At 60.8% G+C, this 23,456-nt stretch overlaps 2 protein-coding genes across 8 annotated transcripts; one reads left to right on the forward strand and one right to left on the reverse strand.

The window, feature by feature from the left end:
• The first annotated feature begins 1,397 nt into the window (after positions 1 to 1,397).
• Positions 1,398 to 5,592, forward strand: BBLN (bublin coiled coil protein). The gene is made up of 2 exons (XM_045846022.1): positions 1,398 to 1,623; positions 4,377 to 5,592. The coding sequence occupies exons 1-2, from the start codon at positions 1,545 to 1,547 to the stop codon at positions 4,547 to 4,549; spliced, it is 252 nt and encodes an 83-aa protein (XP_045701978.1). The 5' UTR covers positions 1,398 to 1,544; the 3' UTR covers positions 4,550 to 5,592.
• On the reverse strand, positions 5,427 to 22,346 carry CIZ1 (CDKN1A interacting zinc finger protein 1). 7 transcript variants are annotated; one of them, XM_045846017.1, is made up of 18 exons: positions 22,184 to 22,346; positions 21,311 to 21,440; positions 20,989 to 21,107; positions 19,098 to 19,169; positions 17,779 to 18,011; positions 15,009 to 15,099; positions 14,721 to 14,853; positions 13,572 to 14,206; positions 13,199 to 13,320; positions 12,362 to 12,562; positions 11,710 to 11,834; positions 9,420 to 9,507; positions 8,844 to 8,957; positions 8,494 to 8,652; positions 6,926 to 6,995; positions 6,478 to 6,599; positions 5,983 to 6,138; positions 5,427 to 5,558 (listed from the first exon to the last, which is right to left on the reverse strand). In XM_045846017.1, exons 2-18 carry the CDS (start codon positions 21,433 to 21,435, stop codon positions 5,550 to 5,552), a joined length of 2,574 nt encoding a protein of 857 aa, XP_045701973.1. In that variant the 5' UTR covers positions 21,436 to 21,440; positions 22,184 to 22,346; the 3' UTR covers positions 5,427 to 5,549. The 7 variants fall into 7 exon arrangements, with proteins under 7 accessions (XP_045701973.1, XP_045701974.1, XP_045701971.1 ...); XM_045846018.1 differs by having other exon boundaries at positions 5,495 to 5,558; positions 5,816 to 6,138; positions 14,721 to 14,805; positions 15,009 to 15,084; XM_045846015.1 differs by having other exon boundaries at positions 5,495 to 5,558; positions 5,816 to 6,138; positions 15,009 to 15,084.
• Positions 22,347 to 23,456: the final 1,110 nt, after the last annotated feature.

A 23,456-nucleotide genomic window follows, 5' to 3' on the forward strand; every position in this document is an offset into this window, starting at 1 on the left:
CCCCTAGGTGCCCCCCAGCACCCTCTCAGAGCCAGAGATCCATCCCCTTCAGGAACGGCCCAGGTGCCCTCTGCCACCTGCTCCATCTGTGGGCACAGGCATCTCTGAGGGGACTGTGAGGGCGCGGTGGGCCCATGTGGGGAGGAGTGGAGGCTTGGGTGGGGGGCGGCTGATTGGAGGACTGGAGGAAGGATGCCCACACCTTATAGTCAGGGGGTCAGCTGACCTGAGTGAGGGACCAGTCACAAAAACTCTTCAGGCACTGGTTCGGCTGAGGCCTCACCTGCACTCAATCTGCTTCAGAGAGGCGGCAGTAGCACTGCCCATATGCGAGTCAGCGGTGGCCCCGATTACAGGCTGTGGACCCCCCCTTCCTCAGGTGAAACAGTGGGACAGCTTCTGGGACAGAGAAGATCCCTCCCGGCTGTCACAGTTAAGAAGCATAATGGGGCCTCACTGCTCTCCTGGGGTTGGCCTTAACAACCAGCATGAGGCTGGGACCAGGCTGCCGCAGCCACGGGGCCTGCTGGTGGCAACAGCCACAGGAGCCCTCCTCTCCTGGGACAGGAGCCTCACTCTCAGCTGGAGCCCCGGAGCTCACACCCCTGGGCCCAGCTCAGGAGCGACACTTGCCGGCTGGGTGACTTCGGGCAGGCCTCCTTTCCCCGGCTAGTAAAAGGGGTGGGGGATGAGGGCAGCTGGGCCGACCTTATCCCGCAGCTTTCCTTGACCGGCAGCCATTCGCAGCCCTCTGCCGCACAGAACGTGACTCGCACGGAGGCTGTGAACGAAAATGGTCCGGAAGCCATACAGGGTCTTTAGAAACCTTGAGTCTCAGATTTTTTTTTAAAGATTTAATTTATTTATTTTCAGAGAGGGAAGGGAGGGAGAAAGAGAGAGAGAGAGAGAGAGAGAGAGAAACATCAATGTGCGGTTGCTGAGGGCCGTGGCCTGCAACCCAGGAATGTGCCCTGACTGGGAGTCGAACCTGCGATGCTTTGGTTCGCAGCCCGCGCTCAATCCACTGAGCTACGCCAGCCAGGGCTCCAGTCTCAGATTTCACTCACGCGGAGGCGCGGGCTGGCCCACCCGCAGGTCTCCAGCGGCAGGACTGGGCAAAACGGGGACAGATGGGGGTAGAGACTAGGGGGTGTCACAGGCTGCCCCTGCTCCTCTGCTCAGCTCGCTCAAGGGAGCCTCCGCCACCTAGGCTCCTCGGCGGGCAGCCAGGGGAGAGCACAGCCTCTCAAGAGAGAATTGAGCCTGACTGTGGGGGCGGGACTCGGCGCGTGCGGGCGGGGTCTGACGGCGAGCAGGGGCGGGGTTTCTGGTTGTGGGCGGGGCGAGGCTGGGGCGGAGCTCCGGCCGAGAGGCTTTGGGGGCGGGGCCCCGCTGTCCAGCCTAGGGTTGCGTTAATCCGCGCGGTCCCACCCTTCCGGCCCTGCGTTCTATCCACCGCCTCCACTGTACGCCCCGCACAGGCTAGTGGCGTGACGGTCGCCTCGTTTCCGCGCCTTGCGGCCCCTGCGGAGCCCGAGCCTGCAATGTCGGGCCCCAACGGGGACCTGGGCATGCCGGTGGAGGCGGACGCGGAAGGCGAGGATGACGGCTTCGGGGAAGCAGGTGACTCGGGGGCGGGGGGGGAGGGCAGAAGCGACCTTTGCTTTCTCAGGGGTACCTTCCTGGGAAGGGGGATCAGGGCCCGGACAAGGGTTTGGAAGGAAGGAGCCCTCCTACCCCTCGCCCCTGGGGTAGGCGAGGTTGCAGCTGCCGGTGCCGTCTCGGAATTTAGGACGAGCACCTGCGAGTGCGTCCCTGGAAACTGCAACATTTGAGAACTGTGGGCATCCGGCCACGGTTTACGGATGGGGAAACTGAGGCCGCTTCAGGGACACTCGCCCTTGGGATTTGCTCCAGCCACTTCGTCGGGCCCTTGTAAGGACGTAGGCTCCTGAGGGGGCGGGGCCGGTGGACCTACTTGGCTCTAGGGCTGCCCGGGTAAGAGTGCCCGCGCGCGCGCGCGCGCGCCCTCGCCCTTGCTGAGTCAGCATCTCAGCCACCCTTTCTGGTGGGGCCTGGAGCCCTGGCGAATGCGACAAGCTTATACAGCAGCCTGTTGCGCGCCCAGCACTGCGGTGGGTGGGAAGTGAGGTGTGGAGAGAGAACGATCGACTCCCTTCTCACCCTCTGGAGCCCGTTTCCCCGTCTGTAAAATGATTAATGCCCTGTTCACTGAGATGTGTCAGGATTAAATGGGAAGATGAATGGAAAATATTTAGTAGGTCCCAAGATGCAAGGGTTCAGTAAGTGGTTATCATTATTCCCTTTAGTGTAATAAATATTGCTGTATTGACTTAGAGAGCAGGACTTAGTAAATATGGGGTATAGAGCTTTGTGTTTCGTTTTGGTAACAGTTTTATTGAGCTATAATTCACATACTAGACAACTCATCCATTTAAACTGTACAGTTCAGCGCGTTTCGGCATATCCAGAGTGTGCACTAATCACCACAGTGGTTTTGGAACACTTAACATCCACGAAGGGCTGCGTTTAATAGAGGTAGAAGTCCTCCCGCCGGGGAAAGTGGTGGGCTGGTCGCTTTGCCCTGGACACTGCCGGCGAGCAGCGGCCAGACGGGTGCAAAGCGGCACCAGGAAGGGCCTCCCCGGAGTCACAGCGAGCGGCCCCTGGCAGATGCACAGGACTTAGCGCAGTGGGAGGAGGGAGGCGAAGGCTCAGGACTGGGAAGTGCCCTTGACACAGAAAACGCCTGGCCCCAGTGATGTGGAGACGCCGCTGCCCCGTCCTCCTCCTGGCCGTGTCTCGTGACACAGATTGTGAGGTGCTGACAACATGGACCACATACTTGCTGCAGCTGGGCCCTATCCGAGCTCTTCACATCTTTGACTCCTCACAGCGGCCCAGTTACTCCCTTTTCCAGAAAGGTGCAGTAGCTTCTTGGGATGGAACGGAGCAGGGGCTGAAGCTCCCGTGCCCTGCTTCCCAAGTCTGAATCTTGACGACTTTGCCACCAACCAGCTGGCGGGCCCTGGACGAGTCCCTTCCTTCCTGGGCCTCAGTTTCCCCATCTGTGCCACAAAATGATAGATTGTAAAACCCAGCAGACACTCTCCAGGACCCTGGCCTCTGCAAGGTGTGATGCGTGCTCTCCCTCCAGAATGCAGACACATTTGCATGCACATCCCAGACACCCTCCAGCTTTAGCCTATTCCAAACACTGCCGGCTCCTTCCCCTTCGTCCCAAGCTGGCAACACAGTGTGTCTGAGTCACGGACTGGCTCAGAACTCCCGCCTGCAGCGGGCATGGGCTCAGCCCTTGGGTCCTAAGGGACGCTGTGTTGCTGAGAGTGGCTGTGGAGGAGGGAGTGATGGTTTCTGGTGGAGACCGGGGAAGGCTTCTCAAAAGAGGGGTTTTGAATTGGTCTTCAAACAGCTGTTGCGGTTGAGGCGTTTTGGGTGGCAGGGATAGTTGAGCAAAGGCAAAAAGGCTGACAAGTTAGAGGCTTCATTCACTCACCTATTCATTCATTCATTCATTCATTCATTCACTCACTCACTCAACAAATGCTTATTGTGTGACAGTGAGGGCCTCGGGGAAACAGCAGTGAGCACAAGGCCACGCCTCCGCTCACGGAGCTCTGTAGCCTGGTAGGGAGGACAGACCAGCACGCAGGTAACCGCATCAGTCGGTCTGGAGGTGCGGCCGTGGAGGTGTGAGGAGGGGGATCTGGCACAGGGGCCCGATCCAGCCTGGGGTGTTGGGAGGGCTCCCTGCGTGCATCCACGCTGAGACTTGAGGAACAGGACTCATCCAGGAGAGGAGGGAGGAAAGACAGGAGGAGGACACGGCACATTGCAGGCACAGTCAACGGCACGTTCAAGGGGGCCTGAGGTGGGCAGAGGCAGATGCGAGAGAGGAAAGGGAAAGGCATGGGAGGTGGGGCCGGAGAGGAGAGTGGGGTCTTGGAGTCTTCTGGGTGCTTTGATCCTGAGGGCAAAGGCCATGGGGGAGCTGGGAAGATGGGTGGGCCTGGACAGAGGCCTGAGCGGCCTCACTTAGGAATGTGGGCTGTGGCCTGTGGGCAGACGAAGGACGTGGAAAGCGGATTGGCAGGACTTCCCATGCAGGACCCGGGCTCACCGCCCGCTGACCACCCTAACCCTGGAAAACAGGACGGGGAGCTAAGGTATTATTTCTCTAAATCCTGCCTTCTTTCTGTATCCACCCACTTTCCAGGTGGAGACACTGAGGCCCAGGAAGGAGTAGAAGGCCAGGGGATGATGGTTGGGGATGAGGGGTGTCTGTAAGCCCTGGGGAGACCCCGGATCTTGTCTGTCTTCCCCCTTCCTTCCAGAATACGCTGCCATCAACTCCATGCTGGACCAGATCAACTCCTGTCTGGACCACCTGGAAGAGAAGAACGACCACCTCCACGCCCGCCTCCAGGAGCTGCTGGAGTCCAACCGGCAGACGCGCCTGGAGTTCCAGCAGCAGCTGGGGGAGGCCCCCAGCGATGCCAGCCCTTAGGCTCCAGGAGCCCCGAGCCAAGCCCCGGCCCTGCGTCCCTGGGCTGAGCTCTAGCCTGGGCGCTCACCGCCTGACTTAGACACCTTCTCCAGGGCTGGCCTACAGGTCCCCTTGTGGCCCTGACTGCCTGAGCCACTCTTCAGGGACTCCCCTTGGCGTGTCTGCGCCGACCCCCACCGCCCAGCCTTCCCTCCTGGGGCCAGGCGTGGGCCCGCCACCCCTTGCCTGCCTGCCCAACTCCTGGACACTCTCCACTCTGCCCAGGCCTTGAGTGTCCGTATTAAACTGGTCTCCGACACTGCTGCGCCTTTGTGTCCTGGGGCGGGAACCCCAGTGGCTGGCAGAGGTGCCCGGGGCGGTCAGGGTGTTCCCGGTGCTGCTCACGCACCGGCTGCTCACGGGCGTGGAGGTGGGGATGGGGTTCTTGCCTTCTTTATTTCTGGACACAGAGGGTGCAGGTAAGGTCGGGGCTTCCTCCCCACCTGGTACACTCCTGGCCAGCAGCGGCTCCCCCAGCCAGGCTGAGACAACATCAGGCATGCTGTGCGACCCTGTGTGCTGCGCTTAGCTTCTCTGGGGGCCAGGGCCTTTCCCTAAGACACCAAGACATGCTGTGCAGCCTCGGGCACCACCCTCCTGCTCTTGGCCTCAGTCCCCCTTGGTTGGTCTGACTATGGATCTGTAGGGGTCCTTCCCAAATGGGGAAACAGCGGAACTAAACATTCAACTCGGCTGAGGCCCCGCCCACTGATGCTTCGTCCTGGGTCACCTGACCGGAAGGGCGGAGTCCCCGCTGGAGCCCCGTAAACTCAGGAGCAGAGGAGCAGCCAGGCAAGAGGTGCAGCCAGGCAAGAGGTGCAGCCCTTCTTGCACGTGACCTTCCACAGGATCCAGCTGGAGAGGTTAGCACGGGGGTCCAGAGCTCAGGCCGGGATCAAATCCTGACCTGGCTAGGCCTCAGTTTCTTCATCTGGAATCGGGGGGTACCAAGACCTCCCTCCTAGAGTCGCTGTGAAGATTAAATGAGATCTTATTTGAAGGTACTTTCCTAACCCTGATACATTATTAAGAGGGAAGCTGAGGCTCGGAGGGGCGAAGTGCCGTGCGATCCCAGAGTCCCTGGTTGGGGAACCGGTCCGGCTGTCTGTCCGGTTTGGCCCCACACGGTGCCGGAGAGGCTGGGCGCGGGCTAAGGCTGGCTGGGCTGCTCCCCTCCCCCTGTCCGCCTAGACAGAAGTGCTGGTGGGGACTAGGCAGCCAAACTACCTTCTTTTATTGGGTTCTGAGTAAAAATGCCGGGTCATGGTTTCCACGCAGGCTCTAAACAGCGTCCATCTGGACCCAGACCAGGTGGGCGTGGGGAGCTTCTCCTATCAGGTTTTGAGCCGGGCTGAGCGCCGAAACGGTGGGGGCTGGGGAGGCTGGGCCTTCACCTTGCTGGGGCCCTTGGCTGCGTCCTGGAGGCCGGGCTGGGGGTGTGAGCGGCCGCTGGAGGTGAACAGAGCCGTCAGGGCATTCCGGGCAGTGATGGCGCACCGGCGGCTCACGGGCCTGGTGGCGGGGCTGGGGTTCTTGGTCTTCTTGTATTTCTGGACACAGAGGGCGCAGGTGAGGCAGGGCTCCCTCCCTGATGCACCCTGGCTGGCAGCTGTTCCCCCAACCCGGCTGAGACAGCACTGGACTCCGCCTCCCGGGGCCAGAACTCTGCAGCATGGCCTGGCCCCTCAGGACTGCACCCCCCTACCCCCCAGAAAGAACAGAAAGAGCCCAGTCCCACCCTGATTTTATCATCCCCCTTTGTGGGCAGGGCCTCTCTGCTGGGGCGTGTGCCTGAGGACTGATGTCCAGCACGGGAGGGAGGTGGCCACTGGCTGTCACCCCCCGTTATTTTGGATGGGGCAGAGTCCCGGGCAGGAGGCCCGGCTCACCTGCAGGTTCTCGAAGTGGGCCAAGGACTTGCAGTGGGAGATCTTCGCCTCCGAGCTGCTGTGGTAGAACTTGTGGCAGACGCGGCAGACGTAGCCCACGACGGGCACCATGAAGTCCACGCCTGTGGGACAGCAGGGTCTGCACGCTCGCATTCCCCCAGGCCCGCCGGGCGCGCCACCCCCTTTTGTCCCCCCACCTCGAGGTGTCGTCTCAGCCCCGTCAGCATGGCTATCGTCTGCAAATCGACACACAGCAAGGGCTGGGGAGGACGCAGGGAAAGGGGACCCTCTTGCCCTGTGGGTGGCAACGCAGACTGGGCAGCCACTGGGGAAGGCAGTGTGGAGGCAGCCCCAACAGTGAATGGGTCTGCCTGTGCTGAGAGTGGGTAGGCTGTCTGGCCGGGACCTGGGGGGTCACCTGAGTCTGGGACCAGAGCTGGGGTCTTACCATACGCAGTGTTGGGGCTGTAGGTCTCCGAGTCTTTCCACTCCTCTGTGGATACACCTTTGGGCCTCACCTGGAGACATGCAAGCGGGGCCTCAGATCTGGCTTCCCCCAGAACTTCCCGCCCCTGAATGTGGGTGGGGGGGGGGCGCTGGAACGCACCCGCGCTCTTGAACACAGACCCGACTTTGGGGAGGTTGTGGGTGGCATTCGCCGAGCCTTTGCACATGCCGTACCTGCCTCCCAGAGCACCCTTCCCAATCTATACGTTGTAGGCTCAGCTCACTCAGTCCCTTCTTCCAGGAAGCCCTCCTGCCCACCTCAGTGGCCGTAATCCATGCTGGGTATGCCCAACACATCACACACGTCACCCCCTTGAATCCTCACAGCCGTCTGTGGTTCACGGGTTTTCCGTAAGCGGAAAGTGAGGCCCAGGCGCATTAACTCACCAGTCCCGTGCCGTACAGCCAGCTCAGGAAGGAGCAAGGTAGCAAACCCCAGGGGGGGCTCCAGGGCCCGCTTTCACTCTTAACCGTGGGGCCCCTGCCAGCTCCCTGAGTTCCTACCTGACGCCACAGTGACCTGGTGTCAGGGGATGGTGTCAGGTGATCTAGCACCCCTTGTCTCCCCTGCTGGACATAAGCCCCTTCCGGATGAGGCCATCCGGCTCCAGCCACGCCAGCATCGCCATGCCTGGCAGTGCCTTCCCCCACACACCAGGCAAATAAAGGTGGCTCCTGGGAGTGACAGCCATTCCCGTTTGCCACCCTGGCTGTGACCCTTCCTCACAGCCTGAGCTGGGCCCATGGCTTCTGAGCAGAGGCGGCTGGTTCGGCGATGGCAGGGGCTCACCTGGGACACCGAGACTGACCCTGAGTAGCAAAGCCAGCTGCACCCTAACCTGCTCAGGGCTGGAAGCCACCCTGGCAACCCCCCACCCACAGTCCCTCTGCTGCCCCGTCTTAATGGGTGAGGGCTACGAGGGCAGGGGCCAGGCCTCGGGCCCCACGCATCCCTGGTGTCCATCCAGCACCAGGGCCTGGCCCACGACGGGGGCTCTGGAAACATTCGTTAAACTGAAAAGAATCCACGTTTCTCCAGCCCCTTGCTCACGGGAGGCAAAGCAGCAGGGGCGTTCCAAACACAGCCCGGCATCCGAGCCTGTGAGATTCCGCCAGGAAAGTGCTTGGTACGCGCCTGGTATACAGTAGGTGCTCGGAAACCGTTGACTGCTCTAGCTAGCTATCACCCTCAGCAGCACCTCGCGCTGACGTTTCCTGGGCTGGGTGCCCCACGTGGTTCCCCCACCCGGGCCTTCACCGATGCTGTTCCCTGGGCCTAGGATGCCCTTTCCCTTCTTTGACGCAGGTCAGTTTCAGCCATGCTTCAAGGCCCTCGCTTATTTCCTGCTGCCACCCTGTAGTCATGGTGATACGTAGTTACATAGTCACGGAGAATATAGTTATGTTGTTACCAAGTCGGAGCGAGTGCCTCCTGGCCCCTGGGAGGTGGGGCGAGGTCCCTCCTGGGCTTGGGGCCCTGCCTCCCAACCCCCGCCTCCCCCCAAGCACCTGCTGGCAGAGCTCCTCCTCGACCTCGATCTCTTCTTCTTCTTCTTCTTCATTATCATCATCTTCCTCGTCTTCGTCGTCCTCAAAGCAGCCCACGGCATCCACTGTGATGAAGTGATCCTCATCCTGACCGGTCACCTCCTTCTCGAACATCTTCAGCTGCCCAGGGGAGCAGGCCAGGGCTCGGGTCAGCTCTGGGCACCCGAGGTGCTGCCCGTCATCCGCCCCACGGCCCCAGGAGTCCCGGTTCCTGCTCTGCATTAGGGCCGGGACGCATCTCAACCTGCCGTGTGGCCTTGGCCACAACTCAGTGCCGCTGGGCCCAGGTCCTCCGAGGGAGCTGCGGTTACCTCCTTGGCTTTGTCCTTGTGTCCCTGGGACTTCACGTGCTCCACGAACTTGCGGGGTGTCTTGAAGTAGCGGCTGCAAACGGTGCAGAAAGGTCGCAGGGACTGTTTGGCGATCTGGGGAAAGGAGGGCAGGCCAAGTGGGCGGCGGGCAGTGTCCCGGGTGCAGCCAGGCGGGACCCAGGGAGGCCTCGCCTGCCCCCTGCAGGCCACATCTGTAATCAGCAGGCTGCTCTCCGCTCCTGCACCAGAACACGGGCAAACACGTCCCCTCCCTGTGCCGCTGGCTCCGACATGGGACGGCAGATGGCAACAGAGGGAAGACTGGGAGAGGACAACGGCCAAGGGGCGCCCCGAGAGCCCCGGTGGCCGAATGGCAGGGTAGATGGCGCCTGGCCCACACTGGAGAGCTGGGGAGGCGGAAGCCCAAAGAGGAAGCGGGGCTGACGCACGGAGAAGCTGCACGCGCAGACGCCAGGGCTAGCGCTGACTTTGCGTTCCCACCCTGGGCTCGCCCTCCCCAGCCCTCGGCTCGGAGACAGCCCCCGTGGGGGCCCTCAAGGCACGCGGGCCTTGTACCTTGTGGTCCTGTGTCCTGCGATGCTGGATCAGGTCCCCCATGTAGTAGACCTGGCAGGTGTTGCACCAGCGCCTCAGGGGAGGGTCCCTGAGTGACGACAGACGACACAAGCGTCGCACCATGTGACACTATGTTCTCGGAAAGACAGCGACTCCCCCAGATGCTCCAACAATGGAGTGCTATCCCAACAGGATCTTTTTAGGAAACTTAATAAAATGGGTCTGAGCTTCATCTGGAAGAATACTTACATAAGAATAACCAAGCAGCCCTGGCTCGTGTGGCTCAGAGGATTGAGCGCGGACTGCGAACCAAAGGGTCGCTGGTTCGATTCCCCATCAGGGCACGTGCCTGGGTTGCAGGCCAGGTCCCCAGCAGGGGGCGCACAAGAGGCAACCACACACTGATGTTTCTCTCCCTTTCTTTCTCCCTCCCTTCCTCTCTGTCTAAAAATAAATAAAAATAAAATCTTTAAAGAAAATTAAAAAAAAAATAACCAAGGAGGCTTGGGGGAGAAATGAGACTTAGAAGCATTTAGGATGCCAGAGGGTCACCAGGACAGTGACACGACCGAGACCATCTGGCCTTGAAAACAACTTTACCCTCCAGTTTAAATGCCCCGTGCTTCCCAGAGCTGTTCTGGCCCCTCGCCCCATTCCCGGACCCGTCCCCATCCAAGGAGGCTGGGCCCCGTCTGCGGCTCCAAAGTGCCACGGCCACGGCATTGTTCACAGCGACTTGTAAGGGCCAAATCCCTGCTCCACCCGCCCTGGGCTGTGGGGAGCTCCGGGAGGGGGGGCCAGGACTCCACCCCAGAATCCCCGGGGCCTGGCCCCATCCTGAGTGTCGGATGAGGGAAGGGGGGGCAGGCAGCTGATCTGAAGCACCGCCAGGTCTGCCTGGCCTCGGGGGGCCGGGTCGGGACTCGGGGGGACTGTCCACAGGAGACAACGCCAGGGATCCCGTCCCCCTGAAGCTTGTTACGAGCCTGGGCTACATCCGCCCAGTGTCCTTGGGTCACGAGGTCAGTTTTGACAGCATCACGTTCATTCTGCAAATGCAGCCTGGAACCCTGTTCCAACGGGGCGCTGCGTCGTGTGCGTGTTCTGCTTATCACGCATGCCCACCGCTGTCCCACGCATCGGTTGTTCCGCCACGTGGACGAGAGCCTCAACCGATCTAACTAATCCACTAGTTTCGGATGTTTTAGATCATTTCCAATTAAATTGTTTCGGCATTACATTAACTTTGCAAGAAACATCCTTGTGAGTCACCTTTCGCCTGTGCTGATGATTAGTTCACCCAAGTGTGACTGGTAGGCCGGGGACAGGGGGAGGTTTTAAGCTCGAGAACGTACTGCAAAGCCACGTGGGGAAGCGCTTCTCAAAGTGAGACCCGAGAACGGAGTCACAGCTGCCTTCGGAGAGCGTGCTCCCCATCGCTCAGGGCTCTTGTGCCCTCCCCCGCAGAGGGGACTTCAAGCTGCCACCCTCTGTGACCGCTCAGGGCCGAGTCCCTGACCCCTGCCTCGGGGCCCGCCCAGCCCGTGAAAGGGTGTCCTTTGGCCTCCACAGGGTTTGTTCTGTTTCTGTTCCGAACTAGCTATTTTGGAGTTGGGAGGTTTCGCATACAAATCTGGGTTTCTGGATTCTCCTGAAAAACCACACCTGAGGCTGAGGGGGAGCTGTCCCGTGAGGCAGAGGCCAGGTCCCCCGGGGTGGCCTGAGCCAACGCCGACCTGCTTCCCTCAGGGATGACGCCTCCTGGCCCCTGCAGGCCTCTGCGGCTGCCCGCAGGGTCACAGAAGGTCCCCCCGCTTCTACCTTCCTGCCCCCAGAGCTGGTCTCCGACTCCAGGAGGGCGGACATTTCTGCCTGACCAAGCGCCCATGAGCACAAAGGGGACACCCAGGGGAGCCTAACCTCAAGCCCCAGGATGACCTGGACCTCCAAATCATGCCCGTGGGAGGGTCTGCACAAATGCCAGGGGAGCGGCCCCCGTGCCACCACCCACTGCTCCTGCCTGGGTGGAGCCTTACGAAGCTGCCTGGTTCTCAGATTCCTGCATCACACCCCGTGGCAGGCCGTTTTACAGATGAGGAAAACTGAGGCCCGAGGTCACACAGCTACGGGTGCGCAGAGGCCTCTGGGGAGGGCGATGCCTGGCACGGAGGCAGACCTTGCAGATGGGTATGCGGGCCCCTCCCAGCCTCACCCAGCCTGCCAGGCTGCCCCCGCTGCCACCCCCCCCCCACCCCCCCCCCGCACCGGGCCTCCGAGAGCCCGCACTCACTCGTCCTCTCTGTCCAGGACATCCCGGGGCACGGGCAGCAGGGACAGGAGGCAGGCCTGGCTCGTGTGCTGCATCTCCGCGAGCCGCTGCTGGTGCTGGGCGCCCGCCATGTGGTCCTGGAACTCCTGCGACGGGAGGGGGTCAAGAGAGGAGGTCAGGGGTGGGCGCCAGGACTCGGCCCCGGCATGCGGTCCGCGCTGGGGCCCCGGGGGGGGGGGGGCCTCCCGCCTCGTACCAACAGCGCCAGGAATAGTAATAACACGAGTATAACGCTGTTACTGATGCCAGGCTCACTGGAGGCTGGGCCTGCAGCTCGTGACCTCAGTGTCAAGTTGCTGAATCCTCAAAACCACCTGATGTGCTGGGTTCTAAAGGTTTCTCCATGTGACCCATGAGGAAACCGAGGCACAGAGGGTGAATGCACCTTCTGAGGTCTACACGGCTGGTCAGGGCCGGTTCAAAGTGTCTCTGCCTGACTGGAAAGCTCTGCCCTCGGGGCGGGTCAGAGAACGTGTCCTGAGCAGATGCACGGCCGCCAGCAGGGGCGGGGCTCACGGGGCCCCACGGGGCCACGCAGGCCACCCTGGACCTGGGTACCCCCCACACCCTCCCCATGCAGCCTGCCCACCGCCCAGGGCCCCGAGGGCAGCACCTGCTGGCCGCAGCAGCTGGCCCTGCAGATGTAGCAGAAGAACTGGGGGGCCTGCTCGGAGGGCGTGCTGGCGGCGGCAGCGGGGGTGGCGGAGGTCGAGTCGCTGGAGCGTGGCCCGGGTGCGACGGACACAGTGCTAAAGGCCCGGCTGTCACTGCTCTGCAGGATGGTGACCTTCAGGGAGCCCCCGGCCCCCCACACCTGCACCATGGGCAGAGGCAGAGCTACCACCAGCTGGGTGCTTGTGGCGAGCCAGCCCCAGTACCAGATACCTAGGAGCATCGTCTCCTCGGGCCCAGCAGCCCACTTTACAGATGGGGAAACTGAGGCTCCGAGCTCTTAGACGATTGCCCAAGCTCACGCAGGTAGAAGGCACCACAGTCAGGATTCAAACCCAGGCCCACCTAAATCTAAAGCCCACCCACCCACCCACCCACGACAGATGGAGAAACTGAGACACAAAGAAGGGAGTGGGCATGGCCACAATCCACTGTGCAGCAGAGCTGGGACCCAACCCCCCCCCAGCACAGGCTGCCACTCCTCTCTCCAAAGAGCAACGTCACCCACGCGAGGGCACTGGGGGCTCTATTTGGGAGGAGCAGGCTGGAAGGGACTCTCGTCACCTAAGTACCTCCAGATCGTCAGAGCAAAGGCACGTGAGGCAACACGGCAGCATGAGAGTCTGGGGGACCACCGTCAGCCCCACTCTGTGCTGCCCACAGCCTGGGGGCGGGGGGAGGAAACACGAGGGGCCCTCCGCGGGGCTGGGACAGAAAGGGGCCCTCCGACCGCTGGGCGCTGGGGTCCTCACGCTGCCACACGAGCGTCTCTACCTACCCTGAGCATCTCTCTCGCTCTTTTCTCACACTCCCCCACATCCAGGCCGCCGGTCAGCTCCTCCTGGCTCTCCTCCGTGCTGACCTGGGCGCCCGCTGGCTCTGGGGAGGCCCCCTCCAGGCCTGGAATGACAGAGATGCTGTTTCCCAGGGCCCACCTCCCGCCTGACCCAGAGGGACCTGGGCCAAAGGGCCACCCGCTGTGCTCACAGCCAAGGCCTTGAGGCCGCTGGTGTGACATTCCCAAGCCCGGTTCTAGGCCCACCCCTGGGTCCCAGGCAGCGCTCAGTCAGGCTGGACAGTGCCGGGGAGGCAAGAGGGGGTTGGGCAGAGCTGTCCCATCACCGGCCAGCTGGCAACCGGCGCTCGCTTACCTGCTCCAGCTTCTATCGTACTGGGCGGTATCTCTAGCACGGGAGAATGAACCAGAACGGGTGCTCGCTCCGATGCCGGCCCCTGTGGCTGGGTCTGGGCCTGCCCCTGGGCCTGGTCCGAGGGCGGCACTGGCAACTGCACTGGAGGTTGCTCCGGCGGCTCCTCCAGGGTCTGGGCCTGTGCCTGTGTTCCTGCCTGGGCCTGGGGATACGTCTGCGTCTGTGCTTGCTTCTGCAGCTGTGGCTGCGCCTGCCGAGGGGGCTGTAATTGTGCCTGCGGCTGCGCCTGTGGCTTCACCTGCGGCTGCACCTGCTTCCGAGGCTCAGCCTCCTCCTGCAGCTTGGGCGGCACCCGCTGCGCCACTAGGTGCTCTGGAGAGGTCTGTGTCTGCGCCTGCTTCTGCAGCTTTGGCTGCACCTGGGCGTCCACGGGCGGCACCTGTGGCTGAGTCTGTGGCTGCACCGGGGCCTGCACCTGCAGAACCCGTGGCTGGAACCGCGGCAGCACTCGCGCCTCCAGGGGCTCAGGCAGCAGCTCCGGCGTCTGCGTCTGCTTTGGTGCAGTCATCCGGGCCTGTGGCTGGACCTTCACCTGCAGCTGCCCTGAGGGTCCCTTCTCGGAGGGCTCCTCTGAGCTAGGAAGGACCAAAAGGAGATCAAACTCACGTCTTCCGGATGGCTCTAAGGGGGTCCCGAGAAAGGCCAAGACCCAGGTTCCGATCCTCACTCTACCAAGCTCCAGCTGGGCATTTGGGCAAGGCCCCCTTGGCTCTCAGGGCCCCAGTTTCCCCTAAATAAATTGGCAGGATCCCTCACTCTCCGCCCTCCCCCCCCACAACTTGCTACTATAAATCCAAGGATACCCACTCCCTGCCCACCCTGAGGGCCCAGGTGCACATCCGCACACGGTCACCCCTCCAACCTGGCCACCTCACCTGCCCCCAGGTGGCTCAGTCACAGCGAAGACACCCGAGTCTGTTTGGCCTGGGGCCCCCCCAGGTGAGGTGCAGAGGTAGGTCTGACCTCCCTCCAAGCCAGAGGCCGAGGCCCTTTCCTGGCTCCAGCTCCCCTCAATGGTCCCGGCCCCACCTACACCCACCCCCCACCTTCGCAGAAGTGAGAATAGAGCAGGGGTCCAGGGTCAATTACCTCTTTGACCTTTTAGCTGGAGGCTCAGCCACCTCACAGGACTCTGGCTCAGGTGCTGAAGTGCGTCTCTCCTTGGCAAAGTCATCTGGGCAGGGAGGAGAGGCTGGGTCCAGGACGAGGGGCAGACGAGGGACTGCCAGGGGCAGGTTAGGCACGAACGGTCTCGGGGAGATGGGGCCTGGGCTCACCCCGCACCAGGACCCCCGCCTGCCAGACCCGCCTCCATCACCACCCCCCACCCACCTGCCCACCCCACGTCCCCCCGGAAGGGCCGGCAGCCCCCCTCACCTGGGGTGTCCGCGCGGGGCTCCGAGGCTTCCTCAGACCCCTCCGCGGGGTCTGCCTTGTCGTCCACGGGGGTTGTCTGAGAAGAAGAATCCTGCTGCCTTTCAGAAACCGTCCCCACCCTCCACCACGCCCCCTTGTGAGTACGCTCCCGCCTGAGAGCGGCTGCCACAGCCCCCGGGACATGGACACGGACACGAAGGGGCCTGGGAACCTCGGCTGGGCCTGGGCCCAGAGATGTTCTTAAACGCCCCGGGCATCGTGTCCAGGAGTTCCATCCGGTTGCCTGACAGTTAAGTAACCCAGCTCTGGGGGACACAAGCCCCCTCCTGGCCACCGAGCTGTCTCCGGACACCCCCTCTCCACGAAGCAGCCAGAGGGACCCTTCTCAAATGCAAACCCGGCCACATCTCTCGTCTGGACCAGGCGGAAACACTCCTGTGACTTCTCCCAGGCCCGGAGTGCCCCTCGTTCACCCGTTCACCCGGAGCCCGACACCACCTACCCTCCCTCCTACACCACATGACCTCTGCCCCACACCCGCCCTCCGGCCCCGGCTCTCCCCCCTCCCCCTCTCCCCTCTGCATCCATGCTGGTCTTCTCTCTGGCTCCCCAAAGCCCCAGCCAGGCCCACACCCCAGAGCCCCAAAGGTACTTCTTGCAGGAAGCCCTCCTGATGCCACCGTGGGCCCAGACCCCTAGCACAGGTCCCCAGAGGGCCTTGGGCTTCCCCACTGGGGTGCTTAGTGAATTGGTAGGAACATTATTTGCATTAACGTCTTACCCTCCTCCCCAGACCAAGATCTCCAGGAGGGCCAGGCCACTGAGTGCCCTGCAGGGACTTACAGATGTCTGCTAATTAAATGCGTGGCTCCAATGTTTGCAGCCCCACTCCCCAGGAAGCCCAGGAGTAGCCCCCTCCCCGCTGCTAGTAAGCCCCAGGAACCGGTAAAGAGCTGGACCATGCACCGCACGAGGACTCCTTGGGCTTCGGGAACCACCCAGCTCTCACCCCGCACGGCGCGGGCCCTGGCCTTCCAGTCAGGAGGCTCAGCTCTGGGTCCATCCGGACAGCTGTGCAGCCCCGAGCAACCTCCACCCGCTCTGCGCCTCAGTTTCCCCATGTGTAAAATGAGGGGGGTGGCCGGCTGGTGTGGCTCAGTGGATTGAGCGCCAGCCTGCAAACTAAAAGGTCACCGGTTCGATTCCCAGTCAGGGCACATGCCGAGGCTGGGGGCCAGGTCCCCAGCTGGGGACGTGCGAGAAGCAACCGAGAATCGCTCTATCTCTCAAACATCGATGCTTCTCTCCCTCTTTCTCCCTCCCTTCCCCTCTCTCTGAAAATAAACTCTTTATATAAAATGGGGGGTGGTTAGTCCTAGACGAGACCATGCGAGGAGAGGCCCACTGGAAGGTCAGAGGCCACGACCCCTCTCTGGGGGGAGATGCCTCACCCCCTGGTGGGGGCTGCCCCAGAGCAGGCAGGAAGCGGGGCACTGCCCCTGCGCCAGGACGCTCCGAGGGGCGTGGCGTGTGCGGGGAGCTGCCGGGATATCCAGGGACGGGACGGTCTCAGGGAGGACGCTGTTCGCTTTGAAGGCTCTTCAGTCTCTGTGCTTGTGTGTGTGTGTCGGGGGGGGGGCCCTTCCCCCTGGTGCTTTCACCAGCCACCCGACCCTGAGGGGCCGGGGCCGGGGGTGCTCGGAATGGCAGACAGCCACACTGCCGAGTTCGGGACCTGTCGCTGTTTCACCCCAGGGACCTTCCTTTTACGCTGGTTTCAAAGTTTCAGCTAGTGATGTGTTTCCTTTCTATATACCTGAGAAGAGGCGGATGCACTGAAAGCCAGCCCCGACGGGAGCCATCAGCCACGCGTGGGTGGCTTTTGAGCACTTGAACTGTGGCGAGCCGAGATTTCAATGTAAAATACACATCAGATTTTAAAGGCTTAACACATGCACAGAAAAAGGAATGTAAAATGTCCCGTTCATTTTTTATATTGATTAAATACGGGAGTGGCAATTTTTAATATATTAGGCTAAATAAAATAGGTGAACAAAATTAATTCCACCTGTTTCATTTCACTTGGTGAATGTGATTACTAGAAAAATTAAATTGCACGTATGGCTGCATTTTTCTCCCACTGGGCAGTCCGTTTTGTTGTTGTTGTTTCTAATTGTTACCCGAGGACATGTTTATGGATCTCAGAGAGAGGGCAAGGGCCCTGGCTGGTGTGGCTCAGTGGATTGAGTGCCGGCCTGCAAACCAAAGGGTTGCTGGCTCGATTCCCCATCAGGGCACATGCCTGGGTTGTGGGCCAACCAGGGATCAAACACGCAACCCCAGGCATGTGTCCTGACTGGGAATCGAACCACAACCTCTTGGTTTATGGGATGACGTTGCAACCAAACGAGCCACACCAGCCAGGGCTGGGCAGCACTGATTTTAAGAACTGCCAGAGTACATCTAAAACTCTTATAGTGTTATCTGTCAATTACATCTCAAATTGTTCAAAAAACCAGAAATCTTAAATAATAACACTGGTAGTGTCTGGACACAGCAAAGATCGCATCAGGGGTTCGGGAATATTCGAACTTTGGGAAACACTACACAGGTCCAATCTGCCTCCTGCCCTTTTCACAGACGAAGAAACTGAGGCACAAAGAGGGGTGTGACCTGCCCAGAGGCCCAGTGAGAGCCAGAGCGCGGAGCTGGGTCGATACCCAGGCCAGCCCTCTCCCCGCCCCGCCTGCTCCACCCGCCCACCACTCACCTTGTGATCGGGGATGGTGGAGGGGGGTGTCCGGGCCTGTTTCGGGGGGGTCCGCCCTGAAAGCATGATCTTGGAGGGGTGTATGGGGGGGACCCTGACAGGAGGGGGGCCCAGCAGGGACTGCTGAGTGGCCTGAGGAAAGAACTGCTGTAGATTTGGGGTGGCCAGCTGTGGGGGTGTGAGGCTGGGGGCTGTCAGGTTCGGGGTTGCCAGGTTGTAGCTGCGAAGGTTACCTGCGGGCAAGAAGATGGGAGAAGAGGGGTTATAACGAGGGTTGGGTGATAGAAGCTAGGGTCAGGGGTCAGGCCCCCAAAGCACCATGGGAACATCACAGATAATTTCAGAAGGGACTCTTCCCACCCCAGGTCCGCCAATGGGGAGAGGTGACAGTTGGGAGCCTAGTCCCACTTTGGGCCTCGGTGGGGAGTGGCTTTGGGGCTGGTTTTCTGCTCTACCGGGCGAGGCACAGGACACTGCCTTTTCTCTCCAGATGCCTCCCTGGTCAGTGCCCCGGGGACACTGCTCACCCTCGGGCATGCTCTGGGGTGCGCCTTCCAGCATGTGAAACACCCAGCACAGGGCCCACGGGGAGAACCAGCGAGATGACTGGTCCCTGGGACAGTAAGACCCGCTCCCACCCGCTCCAGCTACCCTGGGAACCAGCTGTGGCTGACCCGCTGCCCACTTGCCTTCCCTACTTCCCACTGCCCAGCACCCGGGGGAAACTCCTTAGGGCCGGGCGCCTCATCAGACTCAGGGAACCCAGTGTTTGCAAAGTGTTTGAACCACACAAGCCAGTTCAAATTCTTGCGCCAGGGCTGGGCCGAGAAGCACAAGGGTTCAGGGTAGGGGCCAGCTGCGCTGTGAGAGCTGGCTCAAACCCAGACCCCACGGGACAAGCTCTGGACCCGAGCGGGTCAGTCCCCGCGTCTTAGGCTCGGCTCCCTCAGCTGTAACACGGGGTGACGCAGTGTTTCCCTCACAGGGTTTCACCAGGACTCAGTGAGACACACAAGGGCTCCTTGTGTATAGTCAGTGTTCTAGCAACACGAACTTATGACAACTACGCGCAGAGAGAGAACGCCAACCAGCTCTCCCAATGAGACACAAGATGGCACACTCCAAAAGAAAAATGACAAAGGACATGGACAAGTCACAAAAGGAAATACAAATGCTTCACAGACAATTACAAAATGTTAAACTGCACGAGCACTCCGAGAAAGCGAGCTGAAACATGGAGGACACAGCTTTTTCTTGCCAACTGAATTAGTAAGCTGTATGCATATACACACACATATATATATAAAAGCGCATAATACCCAATGGTGCTGTGGGCATGGTGAGACCGGTACTGTCGTACGTAGCTGGTGACATTGCAAACTGGTCCAGTCCTTTGGGAAAGCAATTCGGCAACACTTACCAAGGGCCGAGAGACAGCCCCCCGTTCCGACCCAGCCATCCTACTCTTGGAATTCCTTCTAAGAAAATAGTCTCAAACATGCTAGTCACCCCAGTGTTATTTAAAACAGAAAAACAACATAAAACTGAGAAGGTTTAGGTAAACAAGGGCCCATTCCGTCCAGTGGCACATTAAACAGCTGCTAAAGAATAATCCTTACACCTGGCTAGCGTAGCTCAGTGGATTGAGTGCGGGCTGCGAACCAGGCATCGCAGGTTCGATTCCCAATCAGGGCACATGCCTGGGTTGCAGGCCATGGCCCCCAGCAACCGCACATTGATGTTTCTCTCTCTCTCTCTTTCTCCCTCCCTTCCCTCTCTAAAAATAAAATAAAATCTTTAAAAAAAGTGCAACCTCTGTTTAAAAAATAAGAAAGAATAATCCTTACAGAGACTGTCACATTATACGATAAATGATCATGTCCTTCTATTCAGTGAAAAAGGAATAAGATACAGCCTTTCACTGACACCAAGAACCACAGTCAAATACAAACCCCCAAGCTGGTGGCCAGAAAAAAACGGGACGCGATACCCCGGAGCCTCGGCAGGTGTGTCTTTTCTTCAGGAGGTGAGTGAATCTATATGCGATTGTGTCGGGGTTTTTCATCCTCTTTCTAAAATACTCTGCTCATCTGTCTTTGAAGAGTGTAACTTTTAAAATGGGGAAAAAAGGGGGCGGGAATATGTATGTATAGATTGGGGGGGAGGGTCCCTGTGTGTGATTTGATCTCTCCGTCCATCTATCTGCCATTTATTTTATTGTTGTTGATTTTTCATGGAATTTGTTGGGGTGACACTGGTTAATGAAAGCACACAGGTTTCAGGTGCACAACGTTATCTGTCATTTCTAAGTCAGCTCCCAGGGCCATTCCCGGCCACGCGGCCCTGGCAGGGCGGAAGGGCGCCAACTGTCCCATCCGTGGTAAGATCTGGGCTCTGACTCTCCCCCTAATCAACGCCTACTTGCTGTGCGACCTTGGGCACGGGACCCCTCTCTGGGCCTCAGTTTCTTCATCTGTGAAATGGGATCATGAGTGTACCTTCCTTTAGGGTTGTCAGCAGAGTCAAGGACTTGGGTTTGGGAAGGCCTCAGCCCAGTGCCCAGCCCAGCAAGTCCCCCTATCCTGTGGGAGGGGCTGGGTCCGAGCAGGAGCTGGCCCTGGGCCCTGGACCCCTGGATGACTCCCGCAGGAGCTGGGGGATCTTGGAAAGTATCAGGAGCAGCATCTTGGAAGGAAGAGCTGAGAGACTGCTCTCCACGTGGGGAAACTGAGGCAAGGGCACAGGCCTAAAGCAGAGGGCGAGAGACATCCCCTCAGAGATTCAGGGGGCCAGGAGGCCCAGGCTTTGGTCTAGCTGAGACACTGCTGGTGCTGTGTGACCAAGGGCGAATGACTTTCCTTCTCTGGACCTCAGCTTCCTCATCTGCCCAATGGGATGGGGAGGAGGACGGTTAAAACAGATCTCTCCATCCAGTGCCTCATCGAATCTGAATGTCACTGCAGTGGACCGAGTGTTGTGCACTGAGCCAGCACCATGGCCAAGGGCACACGTCTGGGATCAGATAGACCTGCAGCCCGCTGAGCAACTTAGGGACTTGCACCTCCTGAGGCCTCGGTGTCCTCCCCGGTAAACTAGGACGCTGACAGTGGCTCCCTCTCAGGGTTACTGTGTGGATCTGCTGAGATCCCATGTGCCGGGGCTGCTGGGAAGCTGCCTCAAAGACGGAATGAGAAGGGCCTGTGGCCATACCTTGCAACTGCTGCAGAAGCAAAGCCCTCTGAAGCACACAGCCATTGAGGAGGGAGGCTGAGTTGGCGGCACCCTGGAGATTCAGAAGCTGCTGCTGTGGCTGCTGCTGGGGGAGCCCCCTGTGTGTTGAGAGAGGTCGTCAGAGGGTTACTGGGAGAGTCAGACCCGCCCTCTTTCTTGAGACCCCTCACTTCCATTCTCTGCCCCCCTTGGGGCATGCCCCTGGGAGTAAGGGCTGGGAAGGGGGGTCTCCAAGGCATGGACCTGAGTGGCAGGGCTGGAACCGGCCAACCCCACCCATGAAGGGGTGCAGGGAACTCACCTGCTGATGGCCACGGGCAGCGAGGCCTGCGGCGGGGACTGCTGGAGCAGCTGCTGGAGCTGCAGCAGCTGCTGCTGCTGTTGCAGGTGCTGTTGGAGCTGCTGCTGCTGGAGCTGGTTGAACATGGTGGCTGGGAAGGAAGGGGAGTGAGGCTGGGCTCCCCACCACGGGACCAGCCACTGGCCTGGTCCCGTGGTCGGTTTCCCACCCCAACCCTCGGGCCTCAAATACTGCTAGCTGAGCTTTACGCCCCCCATCCTACCCAGAGCATGCCACATTTCCTCCCCAGCCCATCATTACGCCCCCAAGTCTGACAGCAGCAAGAGAGGTCAACCACCTTCCGCCAATTCCTTCAAATCCCTCCGACCGTCCCGCCTTTTAAGGCCCAACCAACCCCGCCCTCCGCCTCTCCAACTCTCTGGCTCCACCCTGCCAAGGGGAGCATTCGACCCCAATCCACTTCCCCCTGCAGCCTTTCTCTGCGCGACCACTCACGCATTCCAGCCCTCCCCACTCACAGCCCCCTTTGATACCCCCACCCTCTCCCCTGTGCTTATTTGCTGTCAAGAACAGCAGCACCCCCACCCCAGTCGTCAGCCTTCCCCTCTCCTCTGTGAACACAGTAGAAGCGAGGCTCCCCGCTCGGCCCCGCCCCCCACCCCACCCCACCCCACCCGGCCATTCAGCCAACCCTTCCTGGGCAGATACAGCAGTGCTGCACATCACCTCCAGCAACCCCACTGCCCGCGAAGCCCTCAGCCTCCATTCTAGCGTCCCCTAAGCCTTCCGTCCCCGCAGGCGTCCTCGGCCCGCGCGCCTCGCCTCTCAGCGCGGCTTCGGCCGCTGGAACTGCACAGCCTCCTCCCCGCACACCTTCCGCCGTCGCGTCACCCCCGGGGGCCGAGCAGGCCGCGCGCGAGCCGGGCTGCTCCGGCTCCGCGCTCCGGGACTCCGGGAATCCGGGGATCCCGGGCTCCTGAGGCTTCACCTGGGCCTGTCTGCTCAGCAGGTCGGCCTGCAGGCCGGGCAGGCCAGCGCCCTCTGGAGGACGGGAGGTTCCGGTGCTGCAGACCGCGCGGCGAGATCCATCACCGCGCACACGTCACGCTGCGGGGGCGGTGCCCGCTCACCTGGCGCCGCGGCGCCTGCGGGCGCGACTCCGGGCTGCGAGGGTGCCCTTGGCAGAGCAGACCCTCCGACCCCGGTCCTCTGCATCAGGAATGGGCGGCTCTGAGCTCAAGATCCGTCTGTCGCCGGGAGGGATCTGTCGCCTGGGAAGGACATCACGGGAGACTTCGAGGAGGATCGTCCCCAACCGACCTCCCCGCGGCCACCACTGTCCCGCGATACGGAGGGCTCGCGTGGGGCTGAGGTGGGAGGGGGCGTGCAGTCAGTCGACCGCTGGACACTCGGGAACCGAGACCCGGCGAGGCGGCGACCCGCACAACCTGGCAAAAGAATGTGCCCCAGAAAAAAGTGGGGAGGTCCATTTCAAAGTGTTTTGTTGCTGACTTGACTCAGCAGCGGGTGAAGAGGCCTGAGTTGAATGATAAAAAGCGATATTCATCCGGACTCTGAACCGGTCCTGCTTGGAAATTCCGTTTAATTATGACTCTATCCTGCATCCCGAACCCCTCTCCTCCGATCCTACACGGAGTCGCTGAGCCAAACAGTCCGTGGTCACCAAATAGCAATCCCTGTTCCCGTTGCTGTTGCTCAGAGGCGTCTGTAACTGTGAACATCTCTGGGCAATTCTCTCCCTTTACAATAAGCGCCCGCTGTGTGCTGGCGGGGCGCACGGTGGCGCTAGGGACGCGCAGACCCGAGGCCGACCCGGCGCATTCAAACCGCGGAGATTCCCGCGTCAGGCCATCTGCAGTCATGTGACAGGTGCTGCCCTAAGGATCAGGACCCGCTCTGCTGCAACCCCGCGGGGTTGGGGGGACGTTAGGGGCGGAGGCAGCACAGGTGCCTAATTCCGCCTGGATTTAGAGGCGCGAAAGTGGCTCTGTGTGGCCCGAGCGCCGGACAATCCAGGGTCAGGGGAAGGTCACGCCTTTGGGTGAAAGGGCAACCTTGGATAATGGTGGCTTTGAAGGTTGGCCTGAGGAGTTGGGCTTTATCTGTGAAGGGCATCCCCTACTCC

Source organism: Phyllostomus hastatus, unplaced genomic scaffold, assembly GCF_019186645.2.
Source record: "Phyllostomus hastatus isolate PE091 unplaced genomic scaffold, TTU_PhHast_1.1 phas_contig_495, whole genome shotgun sequence".
NCBI classification, from domain to species: Eukaryota; Metazoa; Chordata; class Mammalia; order Chiroptera; family Phyllostomidae; genus Phyllostomus; species Phyllostomus hastatus.

What these genes read in the sequence shown, in the direction of transcription:
- BBLN (XM_045846022.1), top strand. Translation starts at nt 1,545, where the DNA reads ATGTCGGGCCCCAACGGGGACCTGGGCATGCCGGTGGAGGCGGACGCG. An exon ending in TGACGGCTTCGGGGAAGCAG is followed by an intron (nt 1,624 to 4,376) that starts GTGACTCGGGGG and finishes CCTTCCTTCCAG; the next exon opens with AATACGCTGCCATCAACTCC.
- CIZ1 (XM_045846014.1), bottom strand. Translation starts at nt 21,435, where the DNA reads ATGTTCAACCAGCTCCAGCAGCAGCAGCTCCAACAGCACCTGCAACAG. An exon ending in CATGCCCACAGCACCATTGG is followed by an intron (nt 18,012 to 19,097) that starts GTATTATGCGCT and finishes TCTTGCCCGCAG; the next exon opens with GTAACCTTCGCAGCTACAAC. An exon ending in GCAGGACACAGGACCACAAG is followed by an intron (nt 8,958 to 9,419) that starts GTACAAGGCCCG and finishes TCCTTTCCCCAG; the next exon opens with ATCGCCAAACAGTCCCTGCG.